Raw genomic sequence first — 19,939 nt, 5'->3', positions numbered from 1 at the left:
GATTCATTCAACATCAAACTGTGACTCGCAGAGGACAGAGTTAATGTAGGGAGATTGAGGCAGCAGGCAGGCAGGCAGGGGGAGAAATGCTCCCAGAGAATATTTAGGGGTATTTAGTGCTGTCAAGTTACATTGCGAAGAGTGACAATTTCACGGCTGTAGCCTCAGGCAATGTCTCTAGCAGTAATGCAGCACTGTGTGTGCGGCTGAAATGTTTCCATTTTAAGGCAAAAATGATCTCTGACTCCCACTCATATGGCTGTCTAGAAGTCACCATGGCACAGGCACAGGAAGCTGCCCTCACCCACACGCTTACACACACTTACGCACATACGCACACACACAAACACCATCTGACTCAGCTCAGAACCACACCAGTACTGAAACAGTACATCCTCTCTTTGGTCACACAAAGACATGACTTTGAAGGGAACATTTATCAATTATTTTTCACATGTGCAACTCAAGCACAAACTTAGGCCATTAAAAGCTGTCTGTGCAGAACTAATGAACATTGACATAGATAATATGAAATGCTCCTCTGTGTGTGTGTGTTAGTGACACATGCGTGTGTGTAAGTGATGCATATGGGGAAGTTATATCAATAGTTGGACAAAAGGCCTTGCCCACTTAATTTCCATCCCTTTGGAGCTTTGTCATCAATGTTAGGCAATCTTTTCCTGATACTTGCAATGTGTTGAACACAGATAGCTAACGATAATGCTCTTCTATTTTTCAAATGCATTTCTCTCCTTTTCCATGGTTGCAACATCAAACAGAAATGTTATAAACCATAATAACCCATCCCATGTGCATGCCATCCAGAGAGCATGCATTGTGAGAAATGGTGCAATACCATTACTGCTATTGAGTCATAGGAGGGGTGTGGCAAACCCTGTCCAACATATAGTTGGGTTTATAGTGACATGTTTTCTGTTATTAAATAACATTCCCAATGTCCTTTTGGACAAATTAAATTACATGTACCAACTCTGGCATGTAGGCACAATTGTTTAGAAAACATGTGGTCAGAGCAAATTTGGATTTTATCACAGAATTACTATATAGCCAATGACATGCAACACACCTTGTTGTACGATTATTTTGTTCCATATGTAAACTGCCCGAGTGACTATTGCGAGGTTCACCCGCCGATGTCGTCAAACCAGGGGGTGGAGCTACGATGTTGCAATCATGCTCAGTTGCGCATTATCAACTTCACTGCTATAACAGAAAGGATATTTGAAGCCACTGCGCTCTCGGGTCTATTCTCAATCAGACGGGCAGTCGGTGGGGGCACGTCTGATTAGAAATCTACTTTTTAGGGACTCAATTGACACATTAAAGGATTACTATGCAAGTGACCAAATAAGGGAACGTGTAGCCTACTCTTCCCTATGACCAATAATTATTTATTATACGAGGTTCCATACTTTGGACGAGTATGCTAATTTTTTTTTCTTCATTATTGTGCAAGAGCCTTTAAACAACTTTAAAGGTTTGTGTTTTCTCTGTTTATAAAAAAGTTTCTAAGGTTTTCTAATAGCCTCCGATTTTGAAAACCTGTCATCGCAAGGAAAAACGTTCGATACACAAGTCGCTGCCACAGCGGGAATAAGGACAAAAGCATCTGTACCAACAACACAGGCGGTGTTGCCGCCACACTTCAATGCGAAATAACCTGTTAAATGTCTCAATGACTTTCATATATATTCTGCTTTGGCTAAGTGAACAGACATCCTGAGCAAGAACCAACGAAAACTAATTTGAACTCTTATGCATACATAGCTAATTTGTAACTGTTTAAGTTAAAGACTCCCTTGAACCACTAGGCTATTTATTTTATAAAGGAATAATAACTTTTGTCTGAAGCTCTCCGACCTCTGGTTCCTCTACACCGCATGTGTTTTTGAAGAGCTTACTGCACATTTCGTGTTTCTTGACAAGCAAAGCACTGCACACGAAGCTGGAGTTACCATACCATTGTTCTGTTTTGAAGAGCGGACCCCCTTTGTCTTCCACGGCCAAGGTAACAGTTGTTCATATTTTTCGCCCAACCTCAAAGTATCCATGTTTTTATCATTAGGCTACAGTTGAAGGGGTTGCTTGTAGTCCCGACTCGTATTGAGAATTCATTGATTTTTAACGTGTAGGCTGGCCTATGTTGTGAAACAACAAGGTTAAACTTTAGAAAGTGATGGTGCAACTCTTCCTAAGAGTCACGACCTACCACTCCTCGCAGCCGGTGTATGTCTATCGCAACATTGTATCCCCCTCGCGCACAGTTTCTCGGAACTGCTCACTGTTCTGACCATTTTCACCCGGTTCAACAAATATTTATTTTGACTAATAACATGACCCCCCATGTGACCTCTCGTGTTTTTAATGCCAATTTATCATGGTTATAATGGCAATTTATCACTTTTTACCTGAACTTCTGGCGTTATTTGGTGCTTGCAAAACAACTGAACTCGGAAAAAACTAGGCCAACTCAAGACCTCTGATCTTCAGAAAGTCGGTGCTCTAGAAAGATGCCCCAGATTCCGACATGGAATTCTGAGTTGGATGAATATTCAAAAGATTTTCCCTATCGCGAGGTCGTTATTTTCGAGTTCCCAGTTGTCTAGAACGCTCGGAAGTCGGATATTTCCGCGTTCCCAGTTGGTTTGAACGCGGCATTAGAGCAATCTAATGGAAACCTGACGTCACTTTCATGACGTTCGCCCATGATCTTATTTGGGTGGCTGTGAATGACTCACTGAGTCACAGCCACATTTCGAAAGAGACAGACAGTAATTTGAGTAATGCATAGCCTATTACAGGCAACACTGCTCATCAGTCGAGACTCCATGGCGTCATCCAAGCTCTTTTTAACCTATTATTTGGCACTGTTTAATGGTGGATATGATTCGCATGTCTGCTATTCAAGTTCCCCTTGTCACAGGTGTGTGTGTGTGTGTGTGTGTGTGTGTGTGTGTGTGTGTGTGTGTGTGTGTGTGTGTGTGTGTGTGTGTGTGTGTGTGTGTGTGTGTGTGTGTGTGTGTGCTAAAAAGGGGATTTGCAGACACCAAGTTCTTCTAGCTAGTTCTGTCACTGCATTTGAAATGTTGTATTTATGTAACATGCATTTTCAGTGTATCCAATCTGTGGTTTAGTCACATCCTAGGCATAGCTCAATGAAACCTACTAAAACAACTTATGTGACTTTTAGATGAGTGTGAACATCGCCTCGCCCGCCCCGGCGCCTACGCGTCCCCTGCGGCTGAAGCGGCTGGAGCTGGACGACCCTCAGGATGACATGGAAGCCCTGAAATGCAAGCGTCCCCGGCTGAGCCTTCCACCCTCGTCCCCTGGCCTGGCCCCCTGCCTGAGGCCCCTGAGCCACAGCCCAGACTCCGACCAGCACTGTGTGTCCTGCATTGGGCCCTACGTCCTGCTAGAACCCACAGAGGGGACAGAGACCTACAGGGCCTTCCACAGAGTTACGGAGCAGGAGTACACCTGTAAGGTATGTATTATAGCCTGCCCCATCACAGTATGGCTCCCGAGTGGCGCAGCGGTCTAAGGCACTGCATCTCAGTGCAAGAGGCGTCACTATAGTCCCTGATTCGAATCCAGGCTGTATCACATCCAACCGTGATTGGGAGTCCCATAGGGCAGTGCATAATTGGGCCAGTGTCGTCCGGGTTTGGCTGTGGTAGGCCATCATTGTAAATAAGAATTTGTTAACTGACTTGCCTAGTTAAAGATTAAATATAAAAAAAATTGAGTGCAGTGGTGTACCGCAGTTTCACGGGGCCCCTGCAAGGTCTGCGCAAGGGCCCCCAATCCCCACTATACACTGAGTGTAAAAAAACATGAGGAACTCTTTCCATGACAGCCTGACCAGGTAAAAGCTATGAAATCGTACTGTCACCTGTTAAATCCACTTCAATCAGTGTAGTTGAAGGGGAGGAGACAGGTTAAAGAAAGATTTTTAAACCTTGAGACATGGATTGTGTATGTGTGCCATTCAGAGGGTGCCTTTGAACGGGGTATGGTAGTAGGTGCCAGACGCGCAGGTTTGAGTGTGCCAAGAACTGCAATGCTGCTGGGTTTTTCACGCTCAACAGTTTCCCATGTGTATAAAGAATGGCCCACCACCCAAATGACATCCAGCCAATTGACACAACTGTAGGCCAGCATCCCTGTAGAATGCTTTCGATCCCTTGTAGAGTCCATGCCCCAACGAATTGATGCTGTTTTGAGGGCAAAGGTGGTGCAACTATATATTAGGAAGGTGTTCCTAATGTTTTGTACTGTGTGTGTGTGTGTGTGTGTGTGTGTGTGTGTGTGTGTGTGTGTGTGTGTGTGTGTGTGTGTGTGTGTGTGTGTGTGTGTGCTAAACAAAACAAAATAAACACTATGTAAAGTGTTTCATAAGCTGAATTAAAGATCCCAGAAATGTTCCATGTGCACAAAAAGCTTCTTTCTCTAAAATCTTTTGCACAAATTTGTTTACAGCTGTTAGTGAGCATTTCTTTGCCAAGATAATCCATCCACCTGACAGGTGTGGTATATCAAGAAGCAGATTAAACAGCATGATCATTACAGGTTCACTGGGGACTATACTGGGGACTATAAAAGGCCACTCTAAAATGTGCAGTTTTGTCACACAACACAATTCCACAGATGTCTCAAGTTTTGAGGGATGCTGACTGCAGGAATGTCCACCAGAGCTGTTGGCAGAGAATTGAATGTTAATTTCTCTACCATAAGCCGCCTCCCACGTCCTTTTGGGAGAATTTGGCAGTACGTCCAACCGGCCTCACAACCGCAGTCCGCGTGTAACCACGCCAGCCCAGGACCTCCACATCCGGCTTCTTCACCTGCGGGATTGTCTGAGACCAGCCACCCGGACAGCTGATGAAACCGAGGAGTATTTCTGTCTGTAATAGAGCCCTTTTGTGGTGAAAAACTCATTCTGATTGGCTGGGCCTGGCTCCCTAGTGGGTGGGCCTGGCTCCCAAGTGGGTTGGCCTATGCCCACCCATGGTTGCGCCCCTGCCCAGTATTGTGAAATCCATAGATTAGGGCCTAATTCATTTATTTCCTTATATGAACTGTAACTCAGTAAAATAATTGAAATTGTTGCATTTATATATTTTTGTTCAGTGTATACACTGTCGACATGCCTTCAAATTAAAGGATTCAGCTATTTCAGCCACATCCGTTGCTGACAAGTGTATAAAATCAATCACACAGCCATGCGATCTCCATAGACAAACATTGGCAGTAGAATGGCCCCAACTGAAGAGCTCAGTGACTTTCAATGTGGCACCGTCATAGCATGCCACCTTTCCAACAAGTCAGTTCAGCAAATTTCTACTCTGCTAGAGCTGCCCGGCCAACTGTAAGTGCTATTATTGTGAAGTAGACATGTCTAGGAGCAACAACGGCTCAGCCGCAAAGTGGAAGACCACACAAGCTCACAGAACGGGAGTGCTGAAGCATGTAGCGTGTAAAATATATTTTTTTAAATAAATATTGTCTGTCCTTGGTTGCAACACACACTACCGATTTTCCAAACTTCCTCTGGAAGCTACATCAGCACAAGAACTGTTTGTCAGGAGCGTCATAAAATAGGTTCCCATGGCCAAGCAGCGGCACACAAGCCTAAGATCACCATGTGCAATGCCAAGCATCGGCTGGAGTAGTGTAAAGGTCACCGCTATTGGACTCTGGAGCAGTGGAAATGCATTCTCTGCAGTGTTGAATCACGCTTCACCATCTGGCAGTCCGACGGAGAAATCTGGGTTGGGCGACTAGCAGGAGAACACTACCTGCCTGTAAAGTTTGGAGGAGGCGGAATAATGGTCTGGGGCTGTTTTTCATAGTTCAGGCTAGGCCCCTTAGTTCCAGTGAAGGGAAATATAAACGGTACAGCATACAATGACCTTCTAAATTCTGTGCTTCCAACTTTGTGGCAACAGTTTGGGGAAGGCCCTTTCCTGTTTCAGCATGACAAACCCCCCATGCACAAAGCAAGGTCCATACAGAAATGGTTTGTGGAAGAACTTAACCGGCCTGTACAGAGCCCTGACCTCAACCCTATTGAATCCCTGGGATGAATTGGAATGCCGACTGCGAGCCAGGCCTAATCACCCAGCATCACTGCCCAACCTCACTAATGCTCTTGTGGCTGAATAGAAGCAAGTCCATGCAGCAATGTTCCAACATCTAGTGGAAAGAATGGATGCCGTTATAGCAGCAAAAGGGGACCAACTCCATATTAATGGCCATGATTTTGGAATGGGAGAACCTTCCAGAAGGACAACCATCTCTGCAGCACTCCACCAATCAGGCCTTTTATGGTAGCCACTCCTCAGTAAAAGGCACATGACAGCCCTCTTGGAGTTCGCCAAGAGGCACGATTCTCTGGCCTGATAAAACCAAGATTGAACTCTGGCCTGAATGCCAAGTGTCACATCTGGAGGAAACCTGGCAACATCCCTACGGTGAAGCATGGTGGTGGCAGCATCATACTGTGGGGATGTTTTTCAGCGGCAGGGACTGGGAGACTAGTCAGGATCGAGGGAAAGATGGACATCGCAAAGTACAGAGAGATCCTTGATGAAAACTTTCTCCAGGACCTCAGACTGGGGCGAGGGTTCACCTTCAAACAGTACAATAACCCTAAGCACACAGCCAAGACAAGGCAGGAGTGGCTTCGGGACAAGACTCTGAATGTCCTTGAGTGGCCCAGCCAGAGCCCGGACTTGAACCCGATCAAACATCTCTGGAGAGACTTAAAAATAGCTGTGCAGCAATGCTCCACATCCAACCTGACAGCTTGAGAGCATCTGCAGAGAAGAATGGGAGAAACTCCCCAAATACAGGTGTGCCAAGCTTATAGCACAATACCCAAGAAGACTCGAGGCTGCAATCACTGCCAAAGGTGCTTCAACAAAGTACTCAGTAAAGGGTCTGAATACTTATGTAAATGTGAATTCAGTTTTATATTTTAAATACATTTGCAAAAATGTCTAAACCTGTTTTTGCTTTGTCATTATGGAGTATTCTGTGTAAATTGATGAGGGGGAAAAACCAATGTGATCAATTTTAGAATAAGGCTATAATGTAACAAAATGTGGAAAAAGTCAAGGGGTCTGAATACTTATCGAATGCACCATATATCTATGTAAAGTTTTTTGGGGGTGTGTCACAGCCAACTTCTTGCAATTCTACACATTTTGCTATGGACATACAGAAACATATGCAATTGTATAGCTAATCTAATAATATTCTACACATTTTGCCATGAGGCTGAGGAGAAAATGGAGCAGCAGTTTTACAATGAATTTCCTGTATGTATTTTTTTGCCATGGCTTATGTGTTCATATGCAACAAAAAAAAATGGGGGTTGGCAGGCCTGCCTTGTGGGTGTGTGTGGTTCCAGTGATGGAGAGGTGTGCGCAATGAGCATGCTGTGTTGGCTTAGTCAAGTCATTTAATTGTCACTACTGGCTTATAGCAAGGTTTCCCAAACTTGGTCCTGGGGTCTCCCTGGGTGCACATTTTTGGCTTTTGCCAAAAACCAAAACGTGCACCCAGGTGGGGCCCCAGGACAAAGTTTGGGAAACCTTGGCTTACAGTGAAGTTGACCTATGCACATATCCTTTTGGTGTGACTTTATTTGACAACGAGTTCACTCAAGTGGGTACATTACCCTCAGGAGGAGACATTCATAGAGTTTGTAATTTGACCATGACCTTATGAACTATGACCTCTAACCTAACTCTACCCCATCTCCACTACCAGGTGTTCTCTATGAGGCGGTACCAGGAGTTCATCGCCCCCTACGTCCGCCTGCTGCCCCACGACAACATCTGCCGCATCGCCGAGGTGATAACAGGCGAGCACAGCGTCTTTGTCTTCTTTCAGCGCAACTACGGCGACATGCACTCGTACGTGCGCACGTGCAAGCGGCTCCAGGAGGAGGAGGCGGTGCTTCTCTTCAGCCAGATGGCGGTGGCGGTGGCACACTGTCATGAGCATGGGGTGGTCCTGCGCGACCTCAAGCTACGCAAGTTTGTCTTCGTAGACCAGCAGAGGTTAGTAGTTTATGCTCTTCTTTTAAAGTGGCAATCAGCAGTTGAAACGATAACAAAGCTCCTCCCCACCCATTTCAGTAAAAAGCTGAGGGATTAATAAATGTAACGACTGACCATATATTGTAGAAATATTCTAGTTTTAACCATATTTTGAGGCTATACAGTGTTTGTTTATTTTGACTTTGTTTACTAACATTGGAGTAAAACAGGCTATTATTTTGGGTTCTGATGGGATAAGTTATATTCTTCAAGAATCAATGAATCTGGTTGCCCCTTAACTTAATTAACTTAACCTAATTTTAGCTGAGGAACATGGTCATTGGATGTTCTGTTTGCAGGTTGGATTGACTTACAGTAGTGACTGAGACGTGGCCCAAATTCATCATCTAAATGTTTACTTGAGACACATCACTCAGGCATATGTGGAGTTCAGTTGCATTATGTCACTGCTAAAGAAGGCCATTTAGTTAAGCAACTGTCAAAATGGCACTAAAGCTCCTCATGATGCCTTTATCACACCAGCATAACAGCTATGTCATATGACTAGGGCTATATTTCTCCCACCCCGTAAACACAGGTGTCATTCCAGACAGAGTTATGTAAGGTGTATTATGCATATGACCCAGTGCACCATCGATGAATCACACAAAGCAGAAAACATGTCACACCATGAGGGTATGATGATGACTCAATATCTCTCTCTGGTTCTCTTTCCTTTCAGGACCAAGCTTGTTCTTCAGAACCTGGAAGACTCCTGTCTGCTCCACGGGGACGACGACTCTCTTACGGACAAGCACGGCTGCCCGGCCTACGTGGGCCCCGAGATCCTCAACTCGCACCACTCGTACTCAGGGAAGGCTGCTGATGTCTGGAGCCTGGGCGTGGTGCTGTACACCATGCTGGTGGGTCGCTACCCGTTCCAGGATGTGGAACCTGCCGCTCTCTTTAGTAAGATCCGCCGGGGGACCTTCACAGTGCCAGAGTCGCTCTCGGTGCGGGCTAAGTCGCTGGTGTGCTGCATGCTGCGTAAAGCACCCTTGGAGAGACTGGAGGCCTCAGAATTGCTGCTCCACCCGTGGCTGAACTGTTCCAATAACACAACACCTCCCAACATGCACCTCAACCCCAGGAACTGCACTGACCAAGTGGTCCCCAACTACACAGAAGATACAAAGGACATAGGCTGATTCTAGAATAAAAATGTAAATGTCCTCTGTCCCAGTGATGCAAGTAGAGCAGTATCATCTCCATAGAGGGACTACTGGTAATGCAGGGTTATTTCCTACCTACCTGACACTTAAAAAACATAACATAGTCATATGACATTACATATTTCCAAAGTAAACCTCTTATGCTAATGTCTAACTGCAGTTTGGTATCAAAGCAGTCAAAGCTTTGTTAATCTGTTGTTAGACATTAGCATGTATAGATGTTGAAGTTGTGCTTTTGAAGAAGTTGAGAAGGTGTTATGCAGGGCCCTTAATCCAAATTATTACCAAATGTATTATATAGTTCGGAGTCATGAAGCAGTAACTACTAACTACTGGATCTCCTGGTCACGTGAAACAGACGCCTCCTTCGAGTTAGATGTATATCTGCTTGTCAAGGGTCCAATGCAGTTATTTCCACACTGCAGTGTAACCTCAAGAAAAGCGCTTTTCAAAAGCTACCCAACTATTGTGCTTTAACCAATGGAAATTGTTTTGTTGACTCAATGGGAATAACAGGTGAAAACAGTCCTCGAGATCCCTCGCCCCATATAGAAGCTGTCTAGCAGTATTCCCTGTTGCTGGAAGCAGTAATTTGACCCGTTTTTGATTGTGAGCAACTCCGTTGGGAACACTAAATTGAATCTGTATACTGAACAAAAAATGTAAACGCAACAATTTAAAAGATTTTACTGAGTTACAGTTCATAGAAGGAAATCAGTCAACTGAAATAAATTAATTTGGCCTTAATCTATGGATTTCACATGACTGGGTAGGGGCGCAGGAGGAGCCCACTGCGGAGCCAGGCCCAGCCAATCAGAATTAGGTTTTCCCCACAAAAGAGCGTAATTACAGACAGAAATACTCCTCAGCACCCCTCCCCCCTCAGACGATTCCGCAGGTGAAGAAGCCGGATGTGGAGGTCCTGGACTGGCGTGGTTACATGAGGTCTGCGGTTCTGAGGTTGGTTAGACGTACTGCCAAATTTTCTCAAATGACGTTGGAGGCAGCTTATGATAGAGAAATGAAAATTAAATCTCTGGCAACAGCTCTGTTGGACATTCCTGCAGTCAGCATGCCAATTGTACATCTGTAGTGTTGTGTGACAAAACTGCATTTTATTGTCCTCAGCAGCAGGTGCACCTGTGTTATCATCATGCTGTTTAATCAGGGATGTAAAGAAACTTGTACACAAGATTTGAGAAAAGCTTTTTGTCTTATGGAAAATGTCTGGGATATTTTACTTCAGCTCATGAACTGTAACCTTTATTTAACTAGGCAAGTCAGTTAAGAACAAATTGTTATTTACAATGACAGCCAAACCCGGACGATGCTGGGCCAATTGTGCACATGAAACATGTGATCTTCTTTACGTGTTGCGTTTTTATTTTTTGTTCAGTATATATCTGACAGGACTGATACCTGATGCCTCTGAACTTGACAAAATCCTAAAATACTTGAAGCACGTTTTGTGCCTTTGTTTGTGTGTACTGTTGTTTACATATTTGAGTGACAAATCTGGATCCTTTCAACCATTAAAGTGCCTTGTTTTCATAACCAGTTTGTTGTAGACCCCCTCCCCTCTCTTATATCCCTATCAGAAGTTCACCACGCTTTTCTTTACCAAAGAATTAAGATACCCTCAGTTGTTATGTATGGTGTGATGATCCGATGATCCAGGTTTAGTGAGATGGGATTCAGTGATAGTTCAGCGTGGTGTCCTAGATCCCTAGACAAGTGTAGTCGTCATGACCTCAAGCGTGAGTTAATGTCTATAGTGTATAGTGCAGTGGGTTAGATCCTGAAGGATACAGTGCTGTAGTGTACTTTAAACACCCATATAATGGTGAGACTGTTTAGTATCTGTTGACCTGAACAAAGGCATCACATACATTACACAGTAATGTGTAGTGTTAATCGTGATGCCTGCATGCAGTTCGCTAACCCTAAATAGATCTCAGATCCTACTTCACTATGCCATACATCTTGTGAGACTTTAAATACTTTTATATATATATATATTTATGATGCAAAGGAAAGTACACTACATTTTTTCTTAGGTTGGAGGGTTGGTGGATGTACTTATGTAAAAGTATTGTCATTTTCCAGTAAAAATAAATCCTTCAAACTGTTTGCCAATAAAGATTTTTTTGTGATAAGACCAAACTTTGTCGTTGGAGATTGGGTAATGAACAAGTGTGTTTACAAGCTCTATTTTTGTTTTCGGGGTCAGATAAATATTATTTAAAACTACAAACCCACAGAGCTTGATTCAGCTTTGATTAATACTAGGATGTACAGGGGACCTGAATATTATCAAGAGTAGCGTACAAGGACAGAGGTTATGACCAAATCATATTAAAGATATGATTATTGCTACAATTCACAATATAGTACTGATCTACTAGCTAGTCCCAAAACCTGTACTGGTTGGATTACACCAATTCTGAAAGGAAAACAAATCTCACCCAAGTTTGTCAAAAGAATTACACATCTACATTATTTAATCAGTAATAAAAACAGGGAAGCGAGGCAGTTTTAGTCAAGACCTTTATTGTACATGGTGAGTTGGTGACAAATCAAATGGATACAAGTTTAGTGAAATAAAACCACAAGTATGAGGTCTTGTAAGCTGCCAGTCATTAGCACAAGACTAAAATAAATGTGCCAATGATGCAAGAGTTAGCCGACTTCCGCAACAATATCTCGCTTCTTAGTATTTAATTGGACCATATCATCCGGAAGTCGGAGGCAATAAGCCTGCATGTCCTTGCCATGACAACCACCTTATTTTCACACATGGGCCACATTGAACACAAATCAGTGTTAAAAGTCTAAAACAGCTGCTCTGTAGACAAAGATAATCAACAAGAACATTTGTACTGTAGACATGTCTACCTGCACAAAGTATGTTTATCAAAAGTCAATATACTGATAACTTAGGATGTTGTTGACATTTGAAATCAAATTCAGGAATAGGTTTGAGGTTTCAACGTCACTAGAGGCAGATAGATATACATCACATAGAAGGGATAAGATGAAACTTTACAATACCTACTGTATCGTTCTACCATTTTGTACCTAATGTACGAAGGATATGAGTATTTCACATTTTACTTATACAAAAACGGGCAAGAGCAAGACGTATGCCACATAGACTAACACTGTCCAGCTGGTAGTCAATAGGACAACCAAAATACTGATATAGGAGCTGTGACCATTGAAATACGACTAACCAACCACTCACTACTGAGCCTAAATAGGTAGCCTTGCTCTTCAGTCCACCCATTAGTCACAAATGCATTATTGTATATTCAGTACATGCTTAATTTGATCAGGAAAGTTGGACCATAGGCATCACTGATCTCTACAGGGAGTTTTTGCAGTGGAAATTATAAATCAGACTTTAGATTTGTCTTGAGACGAAGTCTAAAATGACATTTCAAAATGCCACACACAGGGGGCACTGCTCTAAATAAACACACAAAAAAATGCTTCAACTAAAGCAATACCTAAAAAAGGCTTTTTAAGTTATATTAAAATACAAGGTATGTAAATTCAAACAGTATACTCTACAAGCAGAGTTTGTATTACATATGATAAGTCACATGTTACACAAGTCCTTAAAACACACCATGGAATTGAGAATCAAGACTAGATTCTGGAGTGATTTTGGAACAGAGATGCAGCAGAATCGTATTTGCTGGCTTGACCCATAAAACTATAGACTGTACTTGTCCCTAAATAAAAACAAATAAACAATTCTAGGTTTGAGTAGCATTGGTATGGAAGGTAGAACATCCCCAAGAGGCAGACTGATTCAAGCTGTTATATGACTTTTCCATCAGCTGAGATTGAAGTGACAGTATTGGTCGGCCATCGGCAAACAGCAGTTTTATGGATGTAGCTACAGTGGAGGATACCTAAATTGAGTCTGCCCCCTGGTGTCCAAACATGCGCTCAAACATGCAGTCTGAGAATGGTCCTATACCTAAACCTTGAGTGCCAATTTGGTATGAGAACAGCTCACACTTTGGAATGGTATAGCTTGAAAAACATAATAAAAATCTAAAACTTTGCTTAATTAATGCATTATCAAAACCAGCATAGAGAATGTGAAATATGTTGCAAATGAATGAGTGCCAGGACATGCTCTAATACCAGGTCAAACACACCAAAGAAAGTTTTTGCTTCTGATAAACAAGGTAAGGAGAACATAGCGATGGAAAATTAAAAATGATAAACACAAATAAATGGGAATAATCCTCATCTGAACATGAGTAACAGATCTCCAAGCTCATAGTCTGATTTCCGCAGTAAAATACAGTGAGGTTCACCACACAAAGTCAGAGAAAAAACAGAAGGAAAATCCCAACACGAAATATGATGAGTTTAAGATGAGTTGTAAAAGAAATGGTAGTGACGTGGGTACAGACAGACATCCAGTATACTGTCTGGTCATGGTACTTCACTGGGCACACAGGGCACCATACCTGCTGATCGGAAAAATATATGGTTTAGATTAAAAGATTAGACAGACCCAAATGATGCATCCATGAACAGTACTAATTCAACATACAAAATAACTTTGACACTTGAAACTGTTTTACTTTATCATATTTTAGGGTTTTCTATGAAGAATGCAGGCTGGGTGCCCTCCTTACCTATCTTCATCCATGTTCTCATAAAAATCTTCATCCAGCTCCAGGTCCAGTTCGTTGCCAATGCCAGAGTCCCGTGGTGCCATGAATAAACTAACACACGGGGACAAAAGCAAGTGTTGCTCACTATAGACCACTTCAATGTATAAGCAATTATTTCAGGGATGGCATATAAGTATTTTGGACATTGGCCAGTAAACATTCAGATGTCACTGGTCTGGTGAGTTAGTCTGGCTCATTTTCTACTAGCCCCGAGTGAAAAGTACTAGCACGGGGCTAGCTTAATTTCTATCCCTTCCCTGGTTCTTTGGCTATTTTGAATGACTGCTTAGGACACTTATACATGTATCCATTTAGCTTTGAGCAAAGTATTTATTGCTCCCGAGTGATGCGGCGGTCTAAGGCACTGCATCTCAGTGCTAAAGGCGTCACTACAGACCCTGGTTTGATTCCAGGCTGTATCACAACCGGTCGTGATTGGAAGTCTCATAGGGCGGCGCACAATTGGCCCAGCATCGTCCAGGTTAGGGTTTGGCCGGGGTAGGCCGTCATTGTAAATAAGAATTTGTTCTTAACTGACTTGCCTAGTTAAATAAAGGTACAATTAAATAAAAAAGTATTGTCAGTATGCAGTTATATTGTCTATGACCAACCATGTACAGATTATAAACAGATGACTTCCACTCAGATAAAACAATACCATACCCAGATAACTGACACGTCAAAAGGACATTAGAAGTTAAAAAGGTATAATTCACTCAAAAACATTTTATTTTTTATTTTGTTCATATGTCAACTGTTAATACAATCCCAAATAATTGTGTAGTCAGCAGTCAACTTTTCAAGGTGGAGCACTTTCAGTACAAAGGAAAAAACGGTGGTAATGTATTTTTCAGTCTTACCTGACCGAGCGGCACGTGAAGAAGACGATCCTCTTCAGCCTCGTGTTGTAGAAGAAGTAGTTGAAGGACCACATGTTGCCCTCCTCTCCGTACGGGTCAGAGTCCAGGTCTGGGTTGTAGCTGCAACAGCCAAAACAATATGGCCTTTACATTCTGGTTTACAAATGGCATGTATGCCTCCCCTCAAGGGAAAACAAAATAACACAGAAAATGTATTATTGCTCTGTGAAAACAGTACCACTCCCCAAGACACTTGTCATATATCTGAAAGGATTGGATGGGTGTAAGCAATATGGTAGTGGCTCCACCTAGCACTCTGATGCTTGTGCCAGACTTTCTAGTAATAGTTCTGCCAAATCCCGACCACACATACCCTCTCTACCTTTAAGAAAAAGTGGGTTGCTCACCTGTAGATGTCACACTCGGACAGGCAGATCTCAGCATCGATGGCCTCCCACAGCTGGGGCTGAAGCAGACTATAATCCTCCCCGGCCGCCGCCGACAGACTACTGTTTACCGCGTTGAACACCTGAGGTCACACACCATGTTAATAATGGCATACAAACACATCACTTCCGTGTACATCCAGCCAGGTAAGAATTCAGCCAAGACTGTCCATGACTAGACATCTAGTTTCAAGTACTGCGTGCTATACTTTACATTTTTTAGTTAATATGTTAGTCCCCTTCCGTAGCCTTTTGACCTCAGGGTAACGGATTACAGTCTCATTCCATATAAGACCAGACAGGCTTTGGGTTGTGTACAAGCTGCCTCGGCACATCAAGCCCAATCAACTCATGCTGCTGTGTAGTGAAAGCCATGATACAAAACCAGCAGAATATGCTGGTTCGGGTGTAAGCAATTCATAACAGCAACGCGAGGCATGTACAGGTACTGTTGTGTAGGTAGGAGATGTTAAGTAGATCCTCACCCAGTTAACGCTGGGCTCTCTGCTAAAGTCGTGGCTCTTGGTGCGGCTGAAGTCATAGTCGGGGCGGAAGGATTCGTTGAGGGTGGCGATCAGGTAAAAGAGGGTCTTCCTGCTGCACTTGTCAGAGAGAGGCCCTTCCCCCTCGTCTCCACTCTGACTCTGGCTCAACCTGCAACCACAGCACAAAACCACAGACACACACTTGTTAGTGTTATAAACATGCTCAGTCCAAACTTGTTCATACTTGTAGTGCATTCTTGTCATTTGAACTGTGCTTGACAGGAACTACAGGATTCTTCTAAGTCTTCATGTGACCAGGCCATGGGCATTACATAATACTGATAGAAGTGTAATGACTAGAACATATTCAATCACTATATTATGCATCTACTTTAGTGTGTGCTCTACATGCATTAGCTACAGTTATCTACAAAACACTGACCATTTATCCCCAGTACTGAATAGACCTCTGTTCCTATGGTGGTGGTGTAGTGTGGACTGAAGTCTTACTTGTTGGGGCTGATTCCTGAGGACTGTGGAGGGGACAGCGCTTCCAGGACATGAGGCAGTCCCTCCTGACAGAACTGCTTGAACATCTGCTTGTCCTCGCCTGCCATCTTGCAAGAGTAGCTCTCGATCCTGAGAAAAGACAAAGCATGGTTCATCACATCATGCATACAAATTATGTGGTTGCTGAAAATCTATTTCCTGTGTAACACAGTTCAGTAACGTTAGGTCTTCATAGCGAGGCATTGAAGTGTTGGCCAGTTCTGTGCAAATGTTGTCCATTTGTAAGGCTACATAGCAAATGGGCTATTGGCACTATCGACATGTTGATAACTTACCTTCCTATTATCTGACAGTCCCCCGTTTCAATGGTGAGTCTGGTGTTTATGGCTTCAAAACTAGAATTCTCCAGGAGTTTCATCTTGACAGTTTATTTATTTTTATTATGCAAAATATTAAGTGTTTAAAATGCATATACTCATCTCCTATCTAGCCCCTAGGCTTAAAGACGACTGTAAAAGGCTACAATCTGCCACCACCAGGAGGTCAGGTCGCCAATTCGGATAAACAAAATTACACTTGTCTTTTTCGCAATCCTCTGTCTTACACGTTAGTTAGATATTCAACAATGGTCGTACGAATTTAACTAACTTAACAATTAACTATGCACTGGCCCACATCAAATAAACTCGGTCAAATGTGTCGTTCAAAAAACAGCGAACGCACAAACTTTTCAGGCCTTACTGTATCCAGCTGGAAATATTTCGTGCAATAACAATGATTGCCTTTCATTTAAATACCTCCGACCACAGAGCTAACTGGCCGTGGAGATCCTCAGCTCGTGCGCACAAAACTGTTTGTTGTATCTAGCGCTCACTCAATGCAATACCAAAGTAATAAATTTCAATCACAAACTTTAAATTCAATATTGCATGATTAATTTACGGATGATGTAAAGATCTTTGTCGATGGCTTATGGCACTTATATGTCTGATAAAAATGTCTTCCTTTTTACTGTGAAATTTCCAATACCTGCCATTAAATAAACTGAAATTAGATAGACAGTTCTTCATCCCAGCTTTTGTATCAGAATTTGAAGAGAAATCCCAGGCTTCTCGAAGCCTTTCGCCTTCGCTATGCACCTGAATTTGTCTGTAAAAACGGCAACCCAGTTTTGATGTTTTGATCCTTCCTCAATGTAACTGCACTTCCTTCTTCTCTTCAAGGCCAGTTCCTCTTTTACCGGATTTTTCCTCGAGAGGGCGCCATGGGGACCGATAAACATGCAATGACGTAGCTAGTGATTATAACACCCCCTTGCTCATCGTCCAGCTACAGTAGACTTTCACTTGCGTTAGTTAGTTAGTTAGTTAAAACACACACACAAATATATATAAATTATTAAAATACGTATTGGTCTATATGGATATCATTAAACGGCAGTATGTCGTCACTATATATGTACAGTACTAATATGTCATAAATTGGAATGTGCAAATGGCTCCTTTAAAACGTATTTCCTGAATAAAGCCACGTTTCGTTTCGCTTTTCATTTAGACTTCTGATCAGTGGCGTGTATCCATGGGTGCCAAGGGAAGGCTTCCCCCCCAAAAATGGACAAATACTAAAATAAAATAATGTATATTTCGTCTGTCTGTGTTTCATAATTTGCCTTCAATTCGCAAGAGGCTGAATGTATCTCATACGAGAAAGCATCCGGCGAGCAAAACAGCGCCCCTCTGTCTCTCTACGTGTAAGCCATCTATCTGATGCTGTCTGGTCCAAACGAGTATGACATTGTTGCCGCCCGAAGCATTGAAGCCCACGGAAGCCAGCGAGCATCCGGTCTGCCTTGACAAAAAAAGTATACAAAAATGAGCCAATCAGCGTTGAGCTAAACTGAAGCGAGCACAAATGTGAATGGTCCTGGCGTAGCAAAAAAAAAAGATGTCAAAGGAAGCCAGCTTGGATTTGGCCTCACTCCTATCATACCTCATTGATTGAAAAAATTGAATTGTTGCTTCTCGTTGTGTTGTTGTCCTCCAGTGGCTGGCTAGCCAGCTAGCTAAAATTGTCCCTTTCCTAAATTAGCCATGGATGGAGATAGGGATTTGGACTTGTGGTTTTACGTAATTCCCCATACTGGCCAATGACTATAATGCGATTTTGATCCAACCATTAATTCATACATTGTTGTGCCCGTGGCCTGAGAGGATGGAAGTGCAATATGTAGCTAGATGTAGAAGGCTAATGTTAACTAGCTAAAGTTGCCCATTCATGGAAGTTAGGTTAGAGGGCAAGCATTTTAGCTAGGACAACAAAAAAATAGAAGTGTTTTACAGTATGACAGAGTGATATACCGTTTCATCAACATCAAAGAGAGGAGGATGGCATTGGCGTTTCTCTACAAGTAGGGTGAGTCAACATGTTTTCTACTTGCACAAATGCGCACACGCACACAGAAATCAGAATCATGGACAGCCACATCATATTTAGCTTACGTTGATTGGACTAATTTGCTGGTATCTTTTAACTGTCACTGTATTAGACTAAGCAGAGGTGATTTGATGACGTTGAAACGTTTAAACGTGAAATGGTGCTGGAATAGTGGAGTGTCACGAGAATTTTCAATCCCAATGATAATAACTAACAATCAATAAGCTTTTACCAATCTCCGAGGTTTGTAAGACCCTGGGTTTAATAATAATTAGGCAAAGACTCAGCTTATGCAAAAGGTTCGTACAGTTTATTCACGAGAACGTTCTGAAATCAAAAATGCAAACACAGTCTTTATAACACACACACAAACAAGTTCAAATCTTAAACTATGCCTTGCTCAGACAGTTTGTGTTTTTCCACTGCACAGATAGATTGTTTCTTTAATCTGCAACATGTTTCATAATCTTCTGCAAGCCTAACAGTTTCTCCACTCCACGGGTGGAGACAGAATGTCCTGTAAGGAACACAGTAGTACAACTTGTCTGTCGATAGCTCCTCTTATCATTTGTTTCACACTTGCACCCTGCTTACATACTAAAAAGGAGCAAAAGGTCCTAGTTCTAATTCTGACTAAAACTACACACATCATCAGATTATAAATTCATGATTCTAATACATTTCATACAATTATATGGTTTCAGGGTGGAATTCTTTAGGAATTACTTTAAACATATAAATTCCATTATCATGGAGGCACCTCCTGTCTTCTTTACGACTTGCGGTAACTTTCTGTGGTTCTAAATCAATAGTTGTTTAGTAATCCGAAAATGTCAGAAACATTAACTTGCTTGACCATGATGTAGGTCATGTAACTGTCTGTTACTGTACAGTACATGCAATATGCTTTGTGGACTTCACTGGACAGAGGTTGGCTTCACCAGTGATTTTACCCACTCACCACTATTGCTTCTGATCTTGATAATAGCTACACACGTAAAGAGAAGGTTCAAGTTCTATAATTACATTAAAATTTTGAGGCGAAGGAAAGGTAGGTTTATTGTCAACAGATGTGGAAACTGTATGAAGAAGTCTCATAGCCATATTACGTAACTGAATGCTGATCGGCTGAGAATCCCCTTTGCACTTTTACCAATTTGAAGCTCAGTGCTGTAGTGAGTGTGTGACCCTGACCCATTCT

The 19,939-nt window shown here is 42.5% G+C and overlaps 2 protein-coding genes and 1 long non-coding RNA gene across 8 annotated transcripts in view; 1 reads left to right on the top strand and 2 right to left on the bottom strand.

Moving 5' to 3' along the window:
* Positions 1-2,279, bottom strand: part of LOC123729661 (uncharacterized) — a 36,929-nt gene extending 34,650 nt beyond the window's left edge. The window contains exon 1 of the long non-coding RNA XR_006761317.1: positions 1,982-2,279. This is a non-coding gene — a long non-coding RNA (uncharacterized lncRNA). The remainder of the gene's footprint in view (positions 1-1,981) is intronic.
* On the top strand, positions 1,238-11,462 carry LOC106583326 (tribbles homolog 2). 2 transcript variants are annotated; one of them, XM_014167385.2, is made up of 4 exons: positions 1,238-1,498; positions 3,212-3,508; positions 7,801-8,093; positions 8,815-11,462. In XM_014167385.2, the coding sequence occupies exons 2-4, from the start codon at positions 3,212-3,214 to the stop codon at positions 9,278-9,280; spliced, it is 1,056 nt and encodes a 351-aa protein (XP_014022860.1). In that variant the 5' UTR covers positions 1,238-1,498; the 3' UTR covers positions 9,281-11,462. The 2 variants fall into 2 exon arrangements, with proteins under 2 accessions (XP_014022860.1, XP_014022859.1); XM_014167384.2 differs by having other exon boundaries at positions 1,238-2,029.
* A 372-nt stretch (positions 11,463-11,834) lies between these two features.
* maf1a (MAF1 homolog, negative regulator of RNA polymerase III a) lies at positions 11,835-17,602 on the bottom strand. Of its 5 annotated transcripts, none has more exons than XM_014167386.2 (7): positions 17,445-17,602; positions 16,306-16,434; positions 15,796-15,964; positions 15,272-15,393; positions 14,865-14,984; positions 13,966-14,055; positions 11,835-13,797 (listed from the first exon to the last, which is right to left on the bottom strand). In XM_014167386.2, exons 1-7 carry the CDS (start codon positions 17,585-17,587, stop codon positions 13,770-13,772), a joined length of 801 nt encoding a protein of 266 aa, XP_014022861.1. In that variant the 5' UTR covers positions 17,588-17,602; the 3' UTR covers positions 11,835-13,769. The 5 variants fall into 5 exon arrangements, with proteins under 5 accessions (XP_014022861.1, XP_014022862.1, XP_014022863.1 ...); XM_014167387.2 differs by having other exon boundaries at positions 11,835-13,794; XM_014167388.2 differs by having other exon boundaries at positions 16,641-17,542.
* Positions 17,603-19,939: the final 2,337 nt, after the last annotated feature.

The sequence above is a fragment of the Salmo salar genome, chromosome ssa22 (genome assembly GCF_905237065.1).
Source record: "Salmo salar chromosome ssa22, Ssal_v3.1, whole genome shotgun sequence".
Classification (NCBI taxonomy): Eukaryota; Metazoa; Chordata; class Actinopteri; order Salmoniformes; family Salmonidae; genus Salmo; species Salmo salar.
The sequence above is the reverse complement of the archived record's forward strand: the minus strand, read 5'-3'. Positions and strand labels throughout refer to the sequence as shown.

Excerpts from the sequence above, each read along its gene's own strand:
- LOC106583326 (XM_014167385.2), top strand. The coding sequence starts at position 3,212 with ATGAGTGTGAACATCGCCTCGCCCGCCCCGGCGCCTACGCGTCCCCTG. Across the intron at positions 3,509-7,800 it reads AGCAGGAGTACACCTGTAAG|GTGTTCTCTATGAGGCGGTA; the intron begins GTATGTATTATA and ends CTCCACTACCAG. Across the intron at positions 8,094-8,814 it reads GTCTTCGTAGACCAGCAGAG|GACCAAGCTTGTTCTTCAGA; the intron begins GTTAGTAGTTTA and ends CTTTCCTTTCAG.
- maf1a (XM_014167386.2), bottom strand. The coding sequence starts at position 17,587 with ATGTTTATCGGTCCCCATGGCGCCCTCTCGAGGAAAAATCCGGTAAAA. Across the intron at positions 15,965-16,305 it reads TCAGGAATCAGCCCCAACAA|GTTGAGCCAGAGTCAGAGTG; the intron begins GTAAGACTTCAG and ends CTGTGGTTGCAG. Across the intron at positions 15,394-15,795 it reads GAGAGCCCAGCGTTAACTGG|GTGTTCAACGCGGTAAACAG; the intron begins GTGAGGATCTAC and ends GTGTGACCTCAG.